Source organism: Panthera tigris, chromosome B3, assembly GCF_018350195.1.
Source record: "Panthera tigris isolate Pti1 chromosome B3, P.tigris_Pti1_mat1.1, whole genome shotgun sequence".
Taxonomy (NCBI): domain Eukaryota; kingdom Metazoa; phylum Chordata; class Mammalia; order Carnivora; family Felidae; genus Panthera; species Panthera tigris.
In genome coordinates this window covers 59,659,196-59,682,592 of record NC_056665.1, presented here as the reverse complement: position 1 = coordinate 59,682,592, position 23,397 = coordinate 59,659,196, and the positions used below count along the sequence as shown (strand labels likewise).

The 23,397-nt window shown below is 38.7% G+C and overlaps 1 protein-coding gene across 8 annotated transcripts in view; it reads right to left on the bottom strand.

The window, feature by feature from the left end:
* TP53BP1 (tumor protein p53 binding protein 1) overlaps positions 1-23,397 on the bottom strand; it is a 70,847-nt gene that overhangs the window by 14,965 nt on the left and 32,485 nt on the right. For 6 of the 8 annotated variants that reach the window (XR_006218646.1, XR_006218644.1, XR_006218645.1 and 3 more), the window contains exons 13-18: positions 18,393-18,512; positions 17,432-17,635; positions 14,183-14,240; positions 13,105-13,197; positions 8,368-8,851; positions 4,533-4,685 (exon numbers count right to left, since the gene is read on the bottom strand). Coding sequence is in view for 5 of the 8 variants with exons in the window: in XM_042989017.1 (XP_042844951.1) it covers positions 4,533-4,685; positions 8,368-8,851; positions 13,105-13,197; positions 14,183-14,240; positions 17,432-17,635; positions 18,393-18,512 (1,112 nt within the window). In the remaining 3 variants the exon portion in view is untranslated. Of the gene's footprint in view, positions 1-4,532; positions 4,686-8,367; positions 8,852-13,104; positions 13,198-14,182; positions 14,241-17,431; positions 17,636-17,808; positions 18,328-18,392; positions 18,513-23,397 lie in introns of those variants that run through there. The other 2 variants (XM_042989018.1, XM_042989014.1) reach the window with 2 other exon arrangements.

Sequence of the window (23,397 nt, the reverse complement as noted above, 5' to 3'; positions counted from 1 at the left end):
CTATCTACCAACAATATAAGAATGACTCAGCTCCAAACTCACAAATAACTAAAAAACCCTTCCCTTTGGATATACTAAGGACACTGAAATTTAACCCAACCAAAACGCAGTGTCATCCTCTCTCCATTTCCTTGCCTTCAACGAATAAATCCTGGATATGACCGGTGCATCTCACAATCCCTATAGCTCTATCAGAGACTGTTTTTTTTTCTCCACCAAACCCGAATTCAAGAGTTTGGAGATACGAGATGCCTGCGTGGCTCAGTTGATTTAGCGCCCAACTCTTATTTCAGCTCAGGTCACAATTCCAGGGTCGTGGGATTGTGCCTCACTCCACATTGAGTGTGGAGTCTGCTTAAGATTCTCTCCCTCTCCCCCATTCTGCCCCTCTCCCCCACTCATGGGCTCTTTCTCTAAAATAAATGAAATAAATTAAATTAAAAAAAAAAGACTTTGGAGGTAAGAGGCAACTTTGCTCCCTATTGCCATCAACAGACCATTTCTATCTCCCACCTCTCGCTCCTACTAAACCACTATTTGCCATTTTGTTAAACTTTGCTCTCCCCTTCCGTTACTCACCAACATCCTCCCACCCACTCACTCTCATGGATGAAAACCTTAACCTCTGGCTCACAGCCTCCCTTTTCTCCCCGTCCCTATTTCTGTCACTATTCTCTGTGGCTTACATCCATCAGATGACCCATCCAGCAACTCTCAAGTTCCTGACATAATTACCACCATTAACCATTTTCTCTGCCTCAGCCATCTATCCTCAGGGTCATTACCAGAAAGTGTACCACCTCCAAAAAGTATCAGTGATAAACATGACTTTCTCAAATCTCTGTCTCCAATCACCAACTTGCCTGCTCTAGCCAGATTCAAGTCTATCTACTGAGATCCTTTGACTAAAGGAGGCGTTGTGAGCCAGAACTGAAGTCAATCCCTTCACTTGAATATAGCAAATGTGTAGGGGCATGGCCAGCCTAAAAGGCTGGGATTCCAGGCTGTGTCTCTGTTGGAGAATATGCCCCAGGAACAGTAGCCAGCTACAACTGCCTTTGCAACTGTCCTACAGTCAAAGCCATCACTATTGTAATGACAGATCCAGGCTCGAAGGTGGCCTGTTATCATCTTTTTAACGTATTTGCTTACTTATCTTCCTGTGTGTCTTATACACTAGACTACAGAGACCCTATTAAGACAGAAATTGTAACCATCTTCTTTCCTGGGTATATCCTCCAAATCCAGCACAGTGCATGCCACAAGAGACCCTCAGTAAGTATTTACTGAATAATCTCTCTCAAATCAGTGTCCTATTTACATTCTGTCTCAGCATATGGTACCACTCTCTATCTCACTACACAGGAAAAAGTCCACGTACCATGTTAAATCCCTCCCTCTCCCTGTATCCCCACATTTAGGAATTCACCAGTCTATCAATTTCACCTTCTATGTACTTAATGCATCTGTCTCTCCTCTCAACCCCTACTGCCACTGTCCTAATGCAACACTCATTACCTCTTGTCTGAACTATGCCTCAACCCACACCAGTCCGCTGTTAAACCACTGCCAATCCGAACTTCCCAACATGCAAATCTGAGCATGTCACTCTTTTCTCCAAAATTCTTTAAGGGCATCTATCACACCAAAGATAAAAATCTAAATTCTTTTCTGTGGTATACAAAGCCCTCATACTTTGGGCCTTTACCAAACTCAACAGTATCCTTTCCTACCATTCGCTACCCTACTGTTTGTGTCATATTGAGCTTCTAAATATTCATTAAGCATGCCACGCTGTCTACATAACTTTTCATTCTGCCTATGATGTCCTTCTTCCCCATGCCTCAGTGTTATCTGCCACACTTCTGGGAGCTACATCTTCTGTGAGGTCTTTTAGCCACCTTCAGGTAAGCTGGTAGGCTCAGTCTCCTCTTTCTAACACATCTTGCCACCCTCTACAACAGCAACCAACAAGTTCTGGATTTGTTGCATGTCTATATAAGCTCCTAGAAAACAGGGACAGTGTCTTTTTACCTTCTTAGTTCCAGGGTCTGCCACCCTGCTAGGAACATAGTAAAAAAAAAAAAAAAAAAAAAAAAAAAGTTGCAGGTAAATAAATTAATAAAACTTCTAAAAGATAATAAGCAAACAGGGGCGCCTGGGTGGCTCAGTCGGTTAAGCGTCCGACTTCAGCTCAGGTCACGATCTCACGGTCCGTGAGTTTGAGCCCCGCGTGGGGCTCTGGGCTGATGGCCCAGAGCCTGGAGCCTGCTTCCGATTCTGTGTCTCCCTCTCTCTCTGCTCCTCCCCTGTTCATGCTCTGTCTCTGTCTCAAAAATAAATAAACGTTAAAAAAAAAAAAAAAAAAAAAGATAATAAGCAAAGAATACAAGCTATGAGGGAAGGTGTTCCTAGAGTCTTCTGAGGTCAAAAGACTAAAAACTAAACTAAACGTTTCATACCTGTGTGCTCTTTACTTTCTGTCTCTGTGCCTTTACTCACCAGACTTTCTGTATGGAATGCCTTTTCCCCTTATCTCCCAACATCTAAAACCTTCAGGGTCCAACTCAAATGCTTTTTGGACCTCATCCAGACAAACTAGCAAAATTCCCTTCAGAGGAGTTTCATCCCATGTGAACTACCATATGCATCTTCCTTCTTGCACACATCACTTCACTCTTGAGAAGCAGCATCATGTAGTGGTTAGGAATAAAGGCTCTGGATCTAGACTGCCTGGAATTAGTTCCAGTTCCTCTGTTTATTAGCTATGTAACCTTATGCAAGTTATTTTAACTTAACTTAATCCTCAGTTTCTTCATGTGAGAAATGTGATAACAGTATCTAACCCACAGCTTAGTTGTGAGGATTAAAGAAGTTCCATCACTAAAGTCCGTACAGTAGTGCCTTACATATAGTTAGTACTACAGAAATGTTAGCTGCTATTATTACTGTATTTAATTATGGTAATATTTCCCAAACTATATTCCAAAGGGGTATAATAAGTATTATCTTAAAAAATGTTCAGTTGATGGGGTGCCTGGGTGGCTAGGTCAGTTAAGCATCTGACTTTGGCTCAGGTCATGATCTCAGTTTGTGAGTTCGAGCCCCGTGTCAGGCTCTGTGCTGACAGCTCAGAGCCTGGAGCCTGCTTCAGATTCTATGTCTCATCCTCTCTCTGCCCCTCTCCCACTTGTCCTCTGTCTCTCTCAGTCTCTCAAAAATAAATAAATGTAAAAAAATAAATAAGTAATAAAGTTCAGTTGTCAAGTTTGGTAACTTCTATGTTAAACAATAAAACAGACATCTTTAATAAAGGACTTCTTAGACCCTTTAACATAATAGGCACTGTGAATTTCCATGGGAAACGGGAAGTTTTACAGCATTTGGTATTTCTCAAACTTATTACCATGGAACTTTTTCCCCCCTCAGAGTATCTAAAAGGCCTGTTTCCAGAAATATACTTTTGAGAGCACCACATCAAATAATACAGTAACATGTATAACATTTTAAACTACAAGAGTTACAAAAACTGTTCATGAAATCAAACTGTTTTTCTAAAGTTGCTAATCTCCTAATTTTTCTAAAATAGTAGCAATACTGAAAAAATTCCACAAACATAAAAATTGAAGATGAATTAACATCTGGGATTTTGGTGTACAATAAAGTACACAAGAAAATTTCTCAAACTAAAGTCAAATGCTTTCTGACATGAGGGCCACAATGGCCCATTAGTGAACAACTGCAATAATGTGTTCCATTTAATAAGACTATATATATATATCAGAGTTTAATTCTCCCTGGTCTCAACTTCCTGTATGGCTACCTGGCAAATTTTTTAAGATGTGCCTAAGTATGGCAACAAGGGCTAAGGAAGGAAAGAAGTACCTGTGCCTCTCATCAATTAATAAAATGGGTTCCCAGAAATTAACATATGTACCAAGATAGTGCCACATATTTAATTCTTGAAAATCTGATTTCAGCCAGTATTGAGATGTAAACAGTCAGCATATGATGCCGTCCAATCTAACAGTGAATAAATGCTGATATTTTCCAACACTGGGAATGAGTCCATAATGAATCCTACTAAGACATAAAGGTGCATCTCCTACAAACAGGTCTATAACCACATGTGGATGGAGACCAAGAAAGGACACAATGAGCAAATGTGACAACAAGTGAGAAAATATGGAGCAAAGCAAGGAGTTCTAAACCTCTTTAGTTTCCAAGAATTAAAAATAATAGATAAAATGTAGTTATAACGTAACAGAGATTTATCAATCTGTTCTTTACGAAACAGAAACCATGATGGGACTGGTTAAATAAGTGGCCAGAGGTTAAACAGTAAACTCGTGGTTGGGAAAAACACAGAATTCAAGACTCTCCTCTCTTACCAGATTCTTAAATCTTTCTCACAAGATGAAGGAAAACAAAGAAGCTAGTTGCACAAGAAAGGCGGGAAGGGGTGGAAGTGGAGAGCCAGGGAATTTTTTCTACCGAAAGAAATTTGCCACATAGACCTAAGTATGCATTACCTCAGTTACTTTTCTTTCTACTTCTGTTCCATCCACATAATACACATCTGTGATGACACGGGTGACAAGTGTGCGAACCTCACGGATTGTCCTCATGTGGCGATGCAAGACATGGCCATGTGGAGGCTGAGGCATATCAAACTCTTCCTCTCCCTGTGGCAGAAAAAATAGAACACAAGCATAGGTATCACTGCAAAGTGGCAGAATCAAAAATCAACTGCTTCATGATAAGCAGTGTTCAGAGGTTCCATGAATCTAGTGTGATGGAATTTTCCAGTTGCTTTATTTTTTTATTTACCTATAGATAAGAAGAGGGATGGACCAGCTATATAGCCAGAGGCTAGGAAGAGTTTGTATCAGTTATCACTTAAAATGACCTATTTCTGTCTCAATCAAAATTGTAACATCTAGCACTTATACCTAGGGTATTTAAGTGAAACTCTGACCTCCCCCCCACAAAAGTACATTTACATTATAATCCTTCTGATTTTGAGGCTGACTTATCAATCAGTATATAAACTTATACTTGCCACATCTCTTTAAAAAAAGGAAGGCAGGCATATTTTTAAAACTTTATATAAAAACAAGAGTATCTGTTAATCTCAGTGCAGTGTGTTTTTCCTGCTTTAGTAAATCAGAACTATAGTTTCTTTATGCCTAGAACAAGATACACAGATTTTTCTCAGGATTAAATACGGAATATTTAATCTCTTCCAAATAACAGATTGTAACTTAAGAGCCAAGCTAGTGCCCAGTAAAAGGATTCTGTATTTACTTGTATCATAAAGGATTAATGTAATAGCTTAAATAAATAGCTTAAATAAGCCCTGCATTTTTGTTTACATGACAACTGCTATCCATATGTTTTCTCATAACACATATACCACATTTAACAGCATCCACGCCCTCCCCTCAACCCCACCGGTAATTCTGAGGAGAAAATGCACACTTTTTTTTCTCCCACCTTATTTCCCCATAGCAGACTGATTTTTTCTTTCAGCAGTGTCAGGGTAGTCAAGTCTTTGAAAAGAACTATATATATCACTGTAATGATGATGATCCTGGGTTTTCACTGACCAATGTGGTAGTGATAGTAATTTACCTAAAGCTTTCAATAATTTACCTGAATAATTCCCACTCCAACTCCATCTTGGGGGTAAAATATCCACTAAAATGGAAATGTAAATTATGTGAATAAATATAAATAAAAAGCATGGAAACTTAGATCCACTAATTCCTTAAAATACTTCTATATATATAATTCTGGCTAATGAATGGCCAGAGCACTGGTCTGTCACATCTCAATCATCAGGGTGCCCCTGCATCAGAACCATGACAGCTGGACCTCCTGCCCTCACACACAGGCAGGTCCGGGATCACAGATGTCTAAAAGGTTTCAGGGATACATAAAGCACTCCTTGTATTCAGGCTTCTCAAGAAGGCTTCCTGTATTTTTCCACCACAACAGCCAGACAAATGATCATTTCAAGACAGACACTTAAATATGACTGATAGAATAAGAAAGGAAAGAAGGAAAAGGGGGCAGATAAAAAGAAATCTATGCTTACTCTCTCTTCAAATAGTCTTCTGAAAAGAGGTCTCTGTAAAGATAAATAACTTGAAGATCTTGTCATCATAAAAGGAAGATAAGAAAATGAAAACAAAACCATACTTTCCTTCATTAAAAGCCTAGCTCCAGGCCCACTGGATAGAGACGTCAAACTTTAAGCAATGTCAAAGGTAGGCTGCCTATGCTTTTCTCCCCACTGGCCTCAGTCCTACCCAGAATGCAAGGGATACAAAAGCACTGACACCTGGAAAACCTCCAGAAAGCATTCCTCATTTTCCAACCATTCTTCAAAAGACAGCACACCAATCTATATTTTCTGTTACCGCACCCACCCCATCTCTGTTTTTTCATTGTAGTATAATACACGTAACATGAAATTTACCATTTTAACCATTTTTAAGTAGACAGTTTGTGACATTAAGTACATTCACATTGTTGTGCAAACATCACCATATCCACCTCCAGAACTTTTCATCTTTCCCAAGTCAAACTGTACCTATTCACCTAGATTTTTCTAGCACCTTTCTTAACAGGAGCAACTAGCTCTTTAAAAAGTTATTTCACTCCATATGACACAATAGTAGTACAGTATCAGCAGTGGCTTTGTTGGTGGTAACAGCAGTATTTAAAATAATAATAATCAGTAGGTAGCAGCAGCAGCAGCCAATATATATTGAACATTTACTATGTGCCAGATCCAGTGTGGAGAACTTTATCTAATGTAATCCTCGCATATTCCAGATAAAGTGGTCTGACTCCAAAGCCTAGGCCTAACTGCTCTGGCTCACTGGTTCCTGCTTTCATCAACATGAGATAGGAGCAGGGATTATTTCCCTACTTTACAGAGGAAAAATGTTAAGTAAGGAAAATATAATCTAGTGGCTTCAACGAGATTGCTATCTTTAGGATCAAGTTTAATTCTTTTTATAAAGGCAGAGAAGTTATTTATAGCAGAATGCCAACACTTTAAGGGTAAAAACAAGTGCAAAATAGGGTCTGATCTACTATAACCCCTATATTCAAAAGGCTATTCTATTTTCAATCTGTACAAACTGATAAAGTCTTAGGTCTCAGAGACCATGTTATCAAAAAGGCTAATAACATAAACAGAATTTCTGGAGTTCCTGGAGAGACATGGATAAACAGAACAAGACTACACAGGCCATGATTATTAAAGAGAAAAGCGACATAGCATAATGAAAAGAATACCGATTCTGAAGTCAGATATGCTGAGTTCAAATTCCAGTTCTGCCACCTACTGATGGCAAAATCTTGGGCAAGTTACTTAACCTCTCTTCAGCTTGATTTCTTTACCTGTGAAATGGGAATAATAATACCAACCTCATGGGTTGTCTTGAGCACAATGCTGATACACTGTAGGTGTTCAATAAAGAGGAACTACATTATTTTATTTTTATAAAACAAACAAGTTGGAAAATTAGAATGAGACGCACATCACTAATGAAGCTTTCCTAGGCAGATTCCAAGTGAAGACGATCTATCACAGCAACTGAAAAGGCAGTTTAACCACTATTAGTAATTTCCAAAATTTCCCTACCATGGAACCCACTGCCACCTGACGAAATTGAACTTCCTCTCATTTCTTAACACGTACACTTCTACCACTACCTCTTTACTCGATTGTTACTACTACCTACTCCCTTACTCTATTCCCAAGAACCTGTTGCTCCTCCAGCCTCACTTCCACCACCCCTGATCCTTTTCCTCCCGTTATGTCTAGCTGCAGCCTGTGCAGTCCTCACCGCCTGAGGACACCCCCTTCCTCTATTTCTCTTACTGTTCTTGGTTTCCAATACAGTGCTACACTATCCTTCATGTTTCTTCTATCTCTTCTCCTCTGCTTCCTACTCCTTTAGTTCCTGGGAACTTTGGTGAAACAGACTTGGGAGAGAAGCAATTAGCTCCAATGCTTTTATGGGAGGATGCAAACTGACAGCAGAAGAAAAAGATTAAATGTAGAAGAATATATCAGGGCCCAGTCTATATTTTTTGGCATTTTCATCCAGTAAAGACCTACTTGATAAACTCTAGCACTATTTCATTTTCCATAAGAGACTATCTATTGGATATAGCTACCCATAATTTTCACGACCCTCTCTCTCTATCTTGGAAAAATTGTTTTTAATGACTGGTCTGCACCAAAGTGTTAAGAATTATCATTAGGTAGAAGTATCACAACTTAAATTCTCTGGGAATCCATAAAGTCAAAACAGGGCCCCTGAGATACCCTAGACGTTCTCTCACCTGGCTATGGAGCGACTCTGTATCATCCCCAGGAGCACTGACTGGTTTCTCACCACTCCCCCTGTCAGTCTGAACCATGGCATCTTGTTTTCCAGAGTTCTGGTCCACCGTACTGGTCCCCTGTTCACACACATTCTTTACAGTCTGAGTTGCTGCTGAAACAGTTTCTGGGACCCACAGAGAATGCTCTATGGTCTGGATTCCTATGTTATTTTGGCTGGGCCTTTCAATCAAGGCATTACTAGGTTTTTCCTGATTGGTATTTCGTCCTTCTTTCTGGCCTTCTAGCACATCTGTCTTCAATGCTTCCCCTTGAGGACTGGATGACCCCTGTGTAGCCACCTGCCGAGAGGCAGGAGATGGAGGGTCTTTGACAGGACAACTGGGCTGCATGGGCTGTTGACTCTGCCTGGTCCTTTGGTCACCTTCCAATCTTTCCTTTCCTTCTTCATCTTGAGTACTTGGAAAACTGAGCAAGTTCCCTCTGAAAATCAACCATATAAAGAAACCATGTCAAGTAAACAAGTGTGAGTTTGCGTGTGTACTAGCAAGGGAACCATAATTTGACAATATGAAAAATGTGGGAAAGGGAGAAAATAAGGCGACCCAGCATATCACCTTTCTCAACGTAATTTCACTCTTGAGAAAATAGTGGTACATAGGACTCTATCACCATGATGATACAATAGTCATAAAATTTATTCCCATCACTAGCTATGAACTCTGAAACTTGACACAGGAAAATAAGGTAAACAAAAAAATTTAAAGTCATTACTGAAGTCATAGTCAATGAAGGCTGTTTAGGGATCTACTTCATAAGAGATCAATTAGGTCAACATGTCTCATTTGGTTTTTATTGGTTCTAACATTCCTTAAATGACTGCTAGCATTTTAGATTCTTTTCTTCACCTCCACCCGCCAACAACAAGCAAAAATTTTAGGAAAAGAAACTTCATCTATACAGGATAGAGTTATAGGTGAGATTCGAGCTTTGCCAGCTAAACTGGCATATCTTACAACTAACAATTCAGAATGACTTGATTCCTCTAAGAAAGTTCTCAAGATATAGCCTACTTCTTTTCATTTGGCTACACCAGGGATTTATTTATTTATCCCACAACCATTTGATTAATGTCTCCTATAAAACAGATACTATGAAGTCCTGAGGAGCCTAGGGGCTTTCTTAAATGTCTAACCAGAACAAAAAGGCCCAGATTAACTCCAAGTGAGCAGGTAACATACATAGGAACTTGAAATTCATGTCTTAGGAGCACCTGGGTGGATCAATTAGTTGAGCAACCGACTCTCGATTTCAGCTCAGGCCATGATCTTGTGGTTTGTGAGTTCGAGCCCTGCATCAGGCTCTCCACTGACAGACTGAAGAATCTCTATCTCCCTCTCTCTCGCTGCCTCCCCAACTCTCTCTAAATAAACTTAAAAAAAAATCGTGTCTTATTTATTCATCTCTACTTAAAACATCTAACAGGGCTTAATATACAGTAAGTGCTTAATGTACTCTGGACATTTATTGATATTCTCTCCATTGAGTAGCTGCAAAAATCTACTCTCAGATGAAGTAAACTAATTGTATAAGTAGCAAATTCATGTAGAAAATGCGTATAAACTTTTAACTTTTTGGTAAATTACAAATTCGATGAATCAGTGCACTACAAACAAAACAAGAAACTAACACATTTTAGGCTCCGTTAAATGCATAGTAGCCAGAATAAAGATAAAAGGAATCCATTCTGAACTGACCACAGTAAGACCACAACTGGATCTGTTTCAGTTTGGAGTATCCTATTTTATAAGGCATAAACCCACAGAAGATAACATTCAGGATGACCAAGGATCTAGAAACCATGTCATATATTGCTGTATTCTTTGCCCAGAGAAAGACTAGTTACCACTGAGACAGAGAAAGCGGTCTCCAATCTGGGAGAAGCTCTCACCCCTTAAGAACTGAGCTGACATGGGTAGGCCGAAAAAAGGAAACATGAAGACCTCTTTAAGAAATGCTCTACCCCGGATCTTGAGTAGAAAGACAAAAGGAGAAGTTTCTGAGATTTCTATCTTATTTACATCAGTTTACCAGAACAGGAGATTAAAGAGATTTTTACAATAGAGTTCTAGCCAAAGAGAGCCTGGTAAAAATTTGGTAGTCATAGCTTGAGTCCTGTCAGGAACCTCAAGTGAATAAGGATATATATAATACAATACAGATAAGGCAAGAATAAGACCACCCAGAGTAACACTTACTGTGATGAGGTTGTAAGTAACCATATATAAAAAGTACTCCACTCAGGGCTAGGTACACAGCAGATGTTCAATCAATACTAGTTGTGTAAAACAAAGCAATTAAGACTTCATGTTTTCTACGAACTTAATACTCATGTGTGACTCTTTTAGACAGCTAACATATTAACAGCTGAGCAATGAAAGTTACTCAAAAGCTACAAGAACAGGATTAGCCATTTGAAGAATTCAATTACCATTGTTTCCCATCCTTAAACAAGCCTACCACATTTTACAGAAGCTGTTTATTTAGGGTAGAACCTCTGAATAGAATTTCACTTCCAAAGCAAAGTTTTGTTTTATTTTGGACTTTTAAAAAAAATGTTTATTTTTGAAGGCGAGAGAGAGTGAGTGGAGGAGGGGCGGGGGGTGCGGTGGGGGTGAGACAGAATCTGAAGCAGGCTCTAGGCTCTGAGCTGTCAGCAGAGAGCCCAATGCAGGGCTCCAACTCACTGGCTGGGAGATAGTGACCTGAGCTTAAGTCGGATACTTAACTGACTGAGACACCCAGGTGCCCCAACACTTTTTTAAATCTTAATTGACAAGTATTAAGTTGCTTTATTTCCCCAAAGAGTTAATCAGAACAACTCTCTTCTCTCTAAAGACCAAAGAAGTCTCATTTCAACACTAGCAATATTCAGCAGATTCCTATCAAATAGCAGGTATGAATATCCTATGATTTTGGTACTTATCATTCTCATGTTAGCCTCAGTCAAATGAGTGACATTAGAATCACAGTCATTTCCCCCCACATTCATATATTTTCATACATATATACAGAACAGCAGGTAAAAGGCAAAGCCTTAATTGCAACACATACTGCAGGAAAGTGTTGCTCCACTCTTACCAAGTTCATAAATCCTCAAACATAAATAAAACTGAGAAATACCTACTGTAAAGATGTATGTTAATGTCCCAATAAACAATAAAGAAGGAATCTTTAGCACTAGAAAAGAGCTTTAGAAGACAAGAGAAATCCAGTCAACTCTAAGAAGGGCCACACCTCTCTCTATTCATTTGTTCCAGCTACACAACCCTACCTTGGTCACTATATGCCAGATTTGGAAACTGATGCTAAGTAAGCAAATTTTAGCAGGAAAAGTCCAAATAAAATTAACCCAAAGTGAAAAAGGGAAGAATAAATCTCCATACTTAAACTTCTAACCTTTATATTCTGAGTGTAGGTCTGTCTGTGGAGCAACTGAAATAAAATCCAGCTGGATTCTCAGGCCTGAGTTCTACTAAGATTAAACAAAATCACCAGCACTTTGGCCTAAGATATTCTAGTAAAATGGGAAGGCAGTAGAATGCCTCAGTAAATTTAGTAATTGCGAGGCCATTACTGTATCACTTTTGAATCACACAAAGTAGCGTTTCACCTAATAAGCTTCTTGATACAATAAAGGATATGACCTGGGCTATTTGAATCTCAAGAATACCAACAAGCTCACATTTAATTATCAGAATGCCACTAAAAGCACTGATATGTTTCTTTTCAATATTTATGTTAATAAAGACTATAAAAATTATGCTGCAAATAACACTATTAGGAATATACCTGCTGACAAAATATTATCACATTCTCTAACTACAAAAATCACTAAACGTCATAATGAAAATACAAGTTTATTTCCATTGCCATTACTTATTTCCCTATACTAAATACAAGAATTGTACATATCAAATAAGATACTCTCATTATTTAAATAAAGAAAAAGAGGTGCCTGGGTGGCTCAGTCGGTTAAGCATCCGACATCAGCTCAGGTCATGACCTCACAGTTCGTGGGTTCGAGCCCTGCACCAAGCTCTGTGCTGACAGCTCAGAGCCTGGAGCCTGCTGCAGATTCTGTGTCTCCCTGTCTCTCTGCCCCTCCCCCGCTCATGCTCTGTCTCTCAAAAATAAATACACGTCAAAAAAATTTTTTTAATTGAGAAAAAATACTTTGTAACTCAATTTTATTACTTTTTTTTTCTGTTTTAGAGCTGTTCTAAAAGATTATGGAGTAAAGAAATCATAATTCCATCCATAATTCCAAATCTTAATTCCATCAAGTATGACAAACTTTAAATTTGGAGTGTTGAACATCTCAGTTTTGCCCTATGGGAAACTGAAGAAAAATAAAAAGTCTTGTTAAAAATAAACATTTCTAAAACTAAGAAAAAATAATCTTAAAAATATAGAATGATATAGGTTCATAAATTTATGAAGACTGAATCATTTCAAATTGACAGAATAAGAAGATCAAGGCAAAAAACTTTATAAAATATTAAATAAAACTTCTCTTGACATCTCACTTATAAATCTGTCTAGAATATATCACAGTCCATCAGGTAAAAATGTAAGCTCAAGTTCACAAAATGGTAGCAATACATTCTAGATTTTGGAACCAACCGTTTTGCAAATAAATACAGCTCAAAAGAGGCTATGAAAATAATGCTCACTTGATGGGTGCAGAGGGAGGATCCCGATTTCGAGCCTCAGGATCTTGTTGTGCTTCACAGACACAGCTAAACAAAGACATGGTCTTCTGGGGACTAAGATAACAAGTTAAAGCAACATACTGTGTTAGTTTCGAAAGGAAAAGTACCTCTGGAGATTATCTTTTTTAGGCACAGAAGGAATAAAATCCTTGCTCTGCGTCCCAAACCCCACACCTTATGTCAAAATGCCATTCTTCATACTTGTTTGCAATTAGCACAATAAAAAAACTCTTAAAGAAGATTCACAGGAAATAAGATGGACAGAGAACTATAACCAACAGCATCTGACAAAACTAAGTTTTCTTTCTGGCATGGTAATAACGGGCTGGAGCTGAACAGGGGCACGTGTTCAAACAGGACACACATTCAGTTGGCCATAATCCTTAATACCTTGTGCTCTTGCACCTAGCCTGCTATACCTATTTACTGTACCTGCCAAGCCTGATTTAAGAATCCTCACCTATACTTCACCAACTGCCACTAGTACGTTCACACTGGATGACTCATGCCATGAACCAATGAAACAATTCTACTCTCACAGCCACCAGATGGCAAAGCTTACCACTAAAGCCTCAGGATGGGGTCAAACACATCCCCAAAGCATTACAGCATTCATGACAAAGCAAAAATAACAGTTCAACACAACAGTTAATTTGGCAGGCAGAAGAGAAAATGGCCTGAGGTTGCGGCGGAGTCAGGAATCCTTGAAGGAACAAGGTCTAAGGCTGTTTTTCTTTAAACCCTTTTTTGCCTTACCAACAGCAGCAATAATCTCAGTCTCCTCAAAAGAAACAAAGAAAAGGGTATACTCACATGAACAAAAGAGAGAAAGGGGAACACCTTTAAATATCTTAGTTCTAAGTATAGCAAAAGCTGAAAGTATTAATAAGACAGCCTACTGTTAGATTCAATACATGGCTAAATCCTTTATGCTGAGTTTCATTTTAAGATTTTTCCTTTATTGATACATCATCTTCCTCTTATTAACAGAGTGGCTTTGTATATTAAACTCCTCTAAATAGCAACCAGCTCAGGTTACCTGGCAACAGCCTCAGCAACTGCAGTAGATCCATTTTTTCTTTCACCAATTGCAGGCTCTGAATAAAAACAAAAGCAAAAGGAGAAAAGAGAAAGAAACAATTCAGTTAGTATCACACCTAAACACCTCCTCTGAAAACCTGCTCTAATAATTGCAACAAGTAACAAAAAGGAGTAAGAATAATAAGTGAACATAAAAAGACTTACACTTAAACAGTACAAGTTTTTCCTCACTTGCACCAATTTTCTTTCAAATTTCCTACAGAAGACTAATCAGTTTGTCCAGAAATATAATGAATTACTCAACACTAGCATGTAAAAATGAAAATTAAAACTTCTCCTCAACCAATTCATCTCTCTTCTCATACAGGATGTAAAAAATTTACATAGTAAGAAAATACGAAACTTTAATAAAGAAAAAAACTTTAGTAAAATAAATTATACAAGAAAATGTTTTCAATTGATACAAATTTTCAATAGTGTGCAGTTTGGTTGTTTTTGTTTCTTTTAAACAGTGCACAGTTTTAAGAGAATCCATACACAGAAGGTACTCAAGTTCTTCCCAAAGTGCCTTTGGGACAAATATTTGAAAAACAAAACTTATTTTCAAGAAAGAATCTGTAGCAAAGAATTAAGAGCGACACTGAAAAGAATCCCATATTCTCAAAGCAGTGTCACTAATGCCAAGGGATTAAAATGTGTTCCTTTAGAAATTTATTCCAGCCTTAGAGAAAATAACACATATTTTTAAACATTTCTAAAATATTCATGACCCAACATAATCTTCTTAACAGTCCATCAAGGTGGCAGAAGTTTAGTGGTTAGAGCCCTGGCTATGAAACAGGCCCTGGCTCCAGCATTAGTAGTCCAACTTGGAGTAAACCCCATCTTCTGAGTCACTTTCCTCATCTATAAGATAGAGATAAACCAGAACAAACCTCACAGGTTTGTTGTGCAGATGAAATGAGTAAAACTCTGAGTCCAGTGACCGCCAGATAGTGTACTCCTACTATCAGGAAAGGTAGTAATACCGTCCATTATGTTAGCTCCACTTAAGGTCTTCCCAATTTTAACTTCAAATCTAAAGATTCAAGGCTACCATATACTCTCTTGATAAGCCCCACTTGATTTCAGAGAGAATAAAAATGGAAACATGTAATACTTTAATTTCTACTGAGGTTCTATTATTCAAATTAATAAGCACGGAAAAAGTAGAAGAGCACTATAATTCAGACCCAGACTGCTGGTTCTTGAAACTACTTTTTTTAAGTTTATTTTTTTCAGTAATCTCTACACCCAACATGGGGCTCAAACTCACAACCCTCAGATCAAGAGTCGCATGGTCTTCCAACTGAGCCAGCCAGGTGCGCCCCTGGATTCTTAGTTGGGGTGCCTGGGTGGCTCAGTCAGTTAAGTGTCTGACCTTGGCTCAAGTCATGCATGGTCTCGCAGTTCATGGGTTCGAGTCCTGCGTCGGGCTCTGTGCTGACAGCTCGGAGCCTGGAGCCTGCTTCAGATTTGATGTCTCCCTCACTGCCTCTCCCCCACTCATGCTCCCATTCTCTCTCTCTCTCTCTCTCTCTCAAAAATAAACATTAAAAAATATTAAACAAAAAAACCACTTTAAATTCAGGCTACCCCATTTACTAGCTGTTTGACTCTAGGAAAAGCACTCAATCTTCCTGTGCCTCAGTTTCTTCACCTATAAAATGAGGATAGTAACAGGACTTACTTCACAGGTTTGTTGTGAGATTCAATGAGCTATACATGTAAAATGCCTGGAATATCATAAGTACTCAAAGCATATTAGCTAAAATTTCTTTGGTCTCCAGAGAATGAAAGGCCCTTCTTATTCAAGTCCACCCATTCTGCTATAGTCTTTTGAAAGCTTCCTCTCCCAACTCCCTCAGGGTTTTGATCCATTAACTGTTTCCCCTATTCCCTCATTTTTAACCCATCTCTCTTTTGGAGACTTTCTCTCAGCCTATAAAATGCTTAGGCCTCTCTATGCTTAGGCATAAAAATGAAAAAAATCCCCAATCCTAAATCTCTCTAACGTGGCGTATGTTTTCCTTTCTCATATAAACTTCTCAAAAGTAGAATATGTTTGCTGCCTCTTCTTCCCATCACTCCTCAATTAACTTCAGTATAGCTCCCACCCAAAGCACCACACTGGAACAGTTCTTGCTAGAGTCACCAAATGGATCCTAATGGCCAAATCCAATGTACATTTTCAGATATACCTTATTAGACATTCACTTTTGCATCTGACATTATCTTCTTGTAATTCTCCTCCCCATAAGCTTCCTTTCCCATCTCTTTTATAAGACTTCTTCCTGTTCTAACTCCATTAAACAGCATTTACAAACTACCTAGTGGAAAAATTATAAACTTTTGTGTCAGACAGATCTGACTGAAACTCTAACATCTCTTAGCAATTATTGTGACTTTAGGCATATAACTTTAAAACCTCTGTTTCTGGAAATAAGAATATCTACTTTGGAGTGCTATCATGAAAACTAAATTCAGATGTAGATTCATTCTGTATTTTTCCCCCGTCCCTCTAACTTCCATATTCAACCGGTCCCAAGGTTCTCTCAATTCTACTATTCACCTCTCTGACTGATCCTCTCATCTCCATCTCCACTACTAATAACCTTACTTCCTGGTTAAACAAAGTCTGAGTTTTCCAGGCAGGAGAATAGGAAATGGGAAGGCAAGGCAAGGAATAAAGCACAAAGGCATGAAGTTTTTAATACTCAACTGATACTTTTAAAAAAGCTAATCTGATATTATTCTCTTGCCTACAATTCTTCAGTGTCTCAGCATCATGTAAAAGGCCTTTCCAAATGTGGATCTTTGCAACCTCCCTTGTTTGTACCTTCTCTGTATTCTAGCCATACCCATTAACATGCAAGTAATGGAGAAATAGTCAATCAAGCCTAGAGTTTGAATCCACAATCCTGTATTTTCTACCCTCCTCTGAACTGTTTCTGAACATGAAAACCAATTACTTTATATATGCAGGTTTAATACAGAGAAACAAGCAGCACCAGAGATTATAAAATGAAGCATCTTCAGTAACATGACAGTGCCCAGCTGAAAGCAAAGACTTAAGTCTGTGAGACTTAAGACTTTGGAAATACAATTATAAAAGTATTAATCATTGTAACTAGGAGAAAGATAACTAATACTTCTCATATGATCTGCAGCTACTAATTACCCAAGATTGACATAAAATAAAACTTACTTTCCAAACTAAACTGCAAAGACTCTTCACTCGTCTCAGTCTCAGGAGTGACCAGTTTCATTCTTAGACACAATTTATCATCCACTTCTGGGGCAGCCCCAGGATTTCCTTTTTCATTCCCAAGTATGGGATCATTGGTCTCCACCATGCTTTCAGACATGACATCACTGGTTACTATGGTGCTTTCTGGATAGTTGCTAATACCTGAAAGAGGGAGGCAGGAGGAAGAAAGGAAAAACACTAAAATACAAACATGAAAAACTACAATTTGAGGTCACCAATTTGCCTGTTTGGCTCCACAGCTGTGCAGGATTGAAGGGGGGTTTCCTAGGATAGATCCTGTCACAGTATCAACAACTACGCACTAGTATTGACACCTGGTCTTAAGAGGAGCAACAGGATTCAGTTCCACTTCTGCATCTGGACAAAGGATGCTGCATGAGCCCTCAGCCAACCCACATCTGCCAGCATCAGGCATAGGTAGCAGGAGACTCCAGACGGCATGACTGTTACCTCCCAGCACTGACTAGAGAAAACAAATAGGTTAATGCAGAAGACTGCTGGCTGTTTCAGGGAAGGAGGATCTAAGTTTCCCTGCCCTGTCAAGTAGCAGACTGATAGCCGGGGTACTGAATAAACAGTACTTCTACCCTATTTGCTGTCCCTTCCTTATAAAAATAGCTCTGTATCATTACTTCGCACTCAGATTCTATTGTCCTGCAAGTAAGAGAATAAAATCTGTGTATTCTCTTCCTTCCTTCCTCCCACCCTTTCTTTCTTCTCATTACCACTCAGTATCTTCTAGGAGCAAATTCATGGAATCAGACATCACAGCTTATTCTCTAAGACAAAACCAACCTTACCAGGCAGGCCCAACTCCTCAAATCTAAAAGAATCACTTGCATAAAGAATGGTATCTCAGAAATTCTGCTTTAAATATTATTACATTTTAGTCGCTCACCAATAGGAGTACTGTGTCTCTTGGGCTCCAGTTTCAGGTGACCAATAAGAGGTGGAGTTCCACCAGTCAATGGTGGGATAATATCACCTTCCTTAGGCAACGTGAAATGAAATGGAGTTTCTGGAGGGAGTAAAAATAATAATAATAATAATAATAATTAAAAATTAATAAATAAAAAAAGAAACCAAAACAGAAGTATAAGAAGAAAATAAAAGTAAAAGTGAGAAGAACTGCAAGAAGTATTTCAATTATTCTTTTCCCTTGCTCCCCAAATCAGCCACATTCCCAACCTGCCTCACCAGGCCTCCCAACCAATTTCCTATTATTTTCTGTGCTCTGGTTACAGCCAACAATAGGTCTGACACAAAGCAGACAACCAGAAAACAGACAAAACGGAGGAAGCCCAAAGTTTAGAGGCCCTGAGGAACATGAGTTCAAAAGGAACATGAACTGACCACATTCCTTCTAGGCCATAATACTAATATTCATATGTAAATGTCTGCACAATAGTAAATCCCACATATATGAGCATTCCCAGTGCACCCATTTTGGTTAGTCATCAATAAATTAATATAAACATAACAACTTGTCAAGATATAAACCTTTATTTTTAACTAGGTCTTGGTTCCAAGGTTTTTACTAATCAGAATTAGCAAACTGCCAAAATGACATTTTCTGGGGGCACCTGGGTGGCTCAGTCGGTTAAGCGTCCAACTCTTGGTTTTGGCATAGGTCATGATCTTTGTCAGGCTCTGCACTGACAGCACGGAGCCCGCTTGGGATTCTCTCTTTTCCCCAATCTCTGCCACTCCGCAGCTTCTGTACACACATACACACACACACACACACACACACTCTCTCTCACAAAATAAACATTTTTTTTTAAAAAATCACATTTTCTGATTTCTTGTTTATCTCTTTTAATAAAGTGACTAGGTTTGGGAGAAAAAAAAAAAAAAAGAACTGCTAGACTGCTCCTCTTCAACCTAACATCTGAAAATTTGTACTTACTTTACTGTGATGGCTCAAAATACCTATAATCTGGCATACCCGGACTCTACTCCTTCACAAGCATTTTGCCGAATGTGTATCCCAACACCACCAAGCAATTATCCATTCTCAGCAGCAAATGACTGGTATCACTCACTTTTGACACAGAAATCTACCTGGAGGTGGCATCAGTCCCACAAGACTGCCCCCACTTCAGATAGCAATCACAAGGCCCTGTTGTTATCTGTGTTTCTCAACAAATGGCTATACTTTGAGGATCCCACAACCTCCTCCCTCAGGTTTGACTAACTTACAAGAGCTGCTCACAATACTCGGAGAAACACTCACTCTCACTTACCAATTTATTATAAAGGACACAGATGAACAGCCAAATGAAGCAGTACACAGGGTAAGGTCCAGAAGGGTTCTGATAGCAGGAGCTTCAGTCCCCGTGCAACTGGGATGAGATACCTAGCTCTGGCTCATTACAACTTTGGGCAGAACCTTATTAAATCTTGTTGCTCAAGCAATTTCATTGAGCTTTAATCTCCAGCCCTTCCTTCCAGCAGGAGGGTGGGTAGGGCTGAAAGTTTCAACCCTCTATTCACTTGGTCTTCCCAGAGAACAGCCTGGGTCCTGAGGCTATGTAGGGATTCCACCCTAAATCACTTCATTAGCATAAACTCAGAGGTGTTTGAAAGGGTTTGTTATGAATAGCAAAAGATATTCCTAGCACTTAGGAAATTACAAGGATTTTTGGAGCTCTGTGTCAGGCACTGGATGAAAACCAAGTTAATTTCTCACAATACCACACTTTTCTCTTTTCATCTTTTTCCACTCCACTTCTACCTTTTATTATCTTTCATATGAAGCACTTTGATACTTTTTTCTTCAGTCACAAAGCAACAAAAAACATCTCTTACATCTACATGTGAGAGAAAATGAATTAGTAGCCTGAAGGGATGAAGAGAGAAAATGAAATAAACTTTAGAAATAAAGGGTGAGGGGCGCCTGGGTGGCTCAGTGGGCTCAGGTCTTGATCTCACGGCTTGTGGGTTCGAGCCCAGCGTCTGGCTCTGTGCTGACAGCTCGGAGCCTGGAGCCTGCTTTGGATTCTGGGTCTCCCTCTCTCTCTCTCTCTGCCCCTCCCTGGCTCCCACTCTTGTCTCTCTCTCTCTCTCAAAATAAATATACATAAAAGAAAAAAAGAAATAAAGGGTGAAAAGTATATATGCTCAGCTAAAGGAACTGTGAAGAGTATGAGAAAGACTATCAGATTCGCATCTTATATGGCAAAGAATTCCACCATAGTAATAGAAAAGAGAAATGGGTCAGGTATATAAGGATTCTTTCTCTGGCAATTACTTAAAAAGCAAGTCCTTTAAGTTAATAAAGAAGAACTTAGAAGAGATACAAAAACTAAAAAGTAAAAAAATATCTCACAAAATATCAAACATCGCAAAGATATATTTTACAGAATTTTGGTTCCTGGAACAATCACCTGCACTGCACTGCTCTCTTGACAGGAACCATCCCTCCTATTATGACTGACCAAGCAGACTTTTGAAAATCTATGTGGGGGTGCCCGGGTGGCTCAGTCGGTAAGCATCTGACTCTTGATTTCAGCTCAGGTCATGACCTCATGGTCAGTGGGATCAAGCCCCACGTGGGGCTCTGCGCTGTTGGCGTGGAGCCTACTGGGGATTCTCCCTCTCCCCCTCTCTCTCTCTCTGCCTCTCCTCTGCTCGTGTGCACACGCACCCTCTCTCTTTCTCTCTTCCAAAAATAAACTTAAGAAAGAAAATCTGTAAGGGTTAAATTGTAGTGTAGAGCTAATGCTTAGCTTGAAAAATAACAGCTTTGTGTTGACACTGAAGGTTAAGAGATAACAGCCTTGCTTTGCTCTGGTAGACTACACCTCTTACCCTTGTAAATTAAGCTTCACCAATTAAGGAAACAAAAGTTCAAAGAAAAGAGCATCAGAGGCAGGGTCAAGGAGATCCACTGGTTGCAACTTAGAGGCAGAAAGTCTAAAGTAAACACCTCATTAGGCAACTGTTTCTAACTCATCTGGAACCTGTTTCTTTGTTCTGTTCCCAGGTGATGATAAAACGATGTGATCGGTTATAAAAACTCTGTCCCCTGGCTGTTCGGGGCCGCACTCTTATCAAGAGTGTTGGTCCCGATAGGTCGGCCTTGCCTCTCATTGTAATAAACTTTGTTGTGACTGTCACTGGTGCCCGTAGCATTCTGTTTCAGGAGTCGTGTGGATGCAACAAATCTATATATGAAATCTTTAAGTACTTCCTTTTATGTCATACCGTAACATGCAAATGTAATATGCAAGCATTAATTACTGAACATTATTTCCCCATAACAGGGTTTCCTTTGCACAGTACTAGATAATACTTAAGAACAATTATTTGTACACCACTGACCCAGCTGCATTACTACAACCAACAGAAAAATGAATCTACTTTTATAAGCAACACTGCACTCCTTATCTGGTCCTTCAATGATTCATTCCTGGATTATTACAACAGCCTATCAATTATTTTCTCTGCCAGAAGTCTACCCTCTTCCCCAAGCCCCAATTCATTCTGTACACCACAACCAAAGTAACATTCCTATAAAACATTAGAATATGTTAGCCTCCTGTCAAAATGCCAAGGTTTCCACTAGAAGATAAATTCCTAACTCTTTAATCAGCATTCAATTAACTAGTAGCAGCCTATATTTCTAGTCTTTAATTATTCATATTCAGAAAGCCTCTATTCAATGTCCTCCAAATGCTTTCCCATTTCTCTGCTTTTGTTCAACTCACATGAAAGACACCACTAATCAAGTTATCACCATCCTGCAAAATAATATTTCACCCTTTAATACTGGAATTTTCCACATATTTAATTCTTTCTCTGACACTTATCACACATATTGTTTAATTTATCAAATCCCTTCCTGCAATCCCAGATTATCACGGGCTATCCTATTGTTTGCCAGCATACCAACCTATGAAGAAAGCAATGAACAAAAGGAAACTTAGTATCAATCACCAAACCAGCTGAGTGGGGTGTTTGTCTTTATTACTAAGGATTTTAGGAAAGTCATTAGTCCAAAGCAATATTTAAAAAACCTTTAAAGTCAGGAATGTGTCCCTTACTTCTAACTTTTTGTTACAATCTATATCCCATTTAATCTTCTTTTGTGCTCAAAAGAAGAACCAGTTATTTCTTACAACTGATTAAAAGCCACCTACTTAAAAATCTGAGAATTTCTATACTAGATAACTTCATGCATAAACACTTTACCCTACAAGTCTGCCTCTGACATTAACACCTAATTAGGAGGATATTCATAAAGTAAGACGGTAGAGGTTAGAGCTAGAGCACAAAACATACCTAGCTTCCCTGATCATTATTAACCCATCATAGACTACCTCTTATGGATTTAATTAAAGACATTGAACTTGTCACAATTTTTCCTATAATCAACCTATCAAAATCATATTATATATTGAATAAGGCTTGGTTTCCAAGTACCATCTTTCTAAATTTGCTTTTTCAAATTTCAAGAGGTTTTCATAAACAGATGTCTGAAGACATCTCATGTCTCCAAGTTATCTATATATAAAGGCACTTAACAGTGATTCTCTCCTTTTCTCTCCCAACTCCCTCTCTCCTCTTCCCTGTACTGTTCAAACTTTTACAACTAAGCACGTATACTTTTTTTTAATCAATAAAGCTATTAACAAAAACAAAAGTAACCCTTCTAACTTTACTATACAGGAATCTAATTAACAAATCTGGGACTCAACCAATTCGTATCTTTCATTTTGTCTTTCCAAACTAAAGAACCATTAACTTTTTAGGCTACTCTCATTTAAATTAATCTCTCTTAAACTTTAGCAATTAAACAACTGTATTTTAAGTACAGAATAATTTTTTCTCTTGTCTAGCAATGCTCTTCTGAATGATTTATTTTACTTCAGACTAATTTTCTAACAGTCCAACCACTG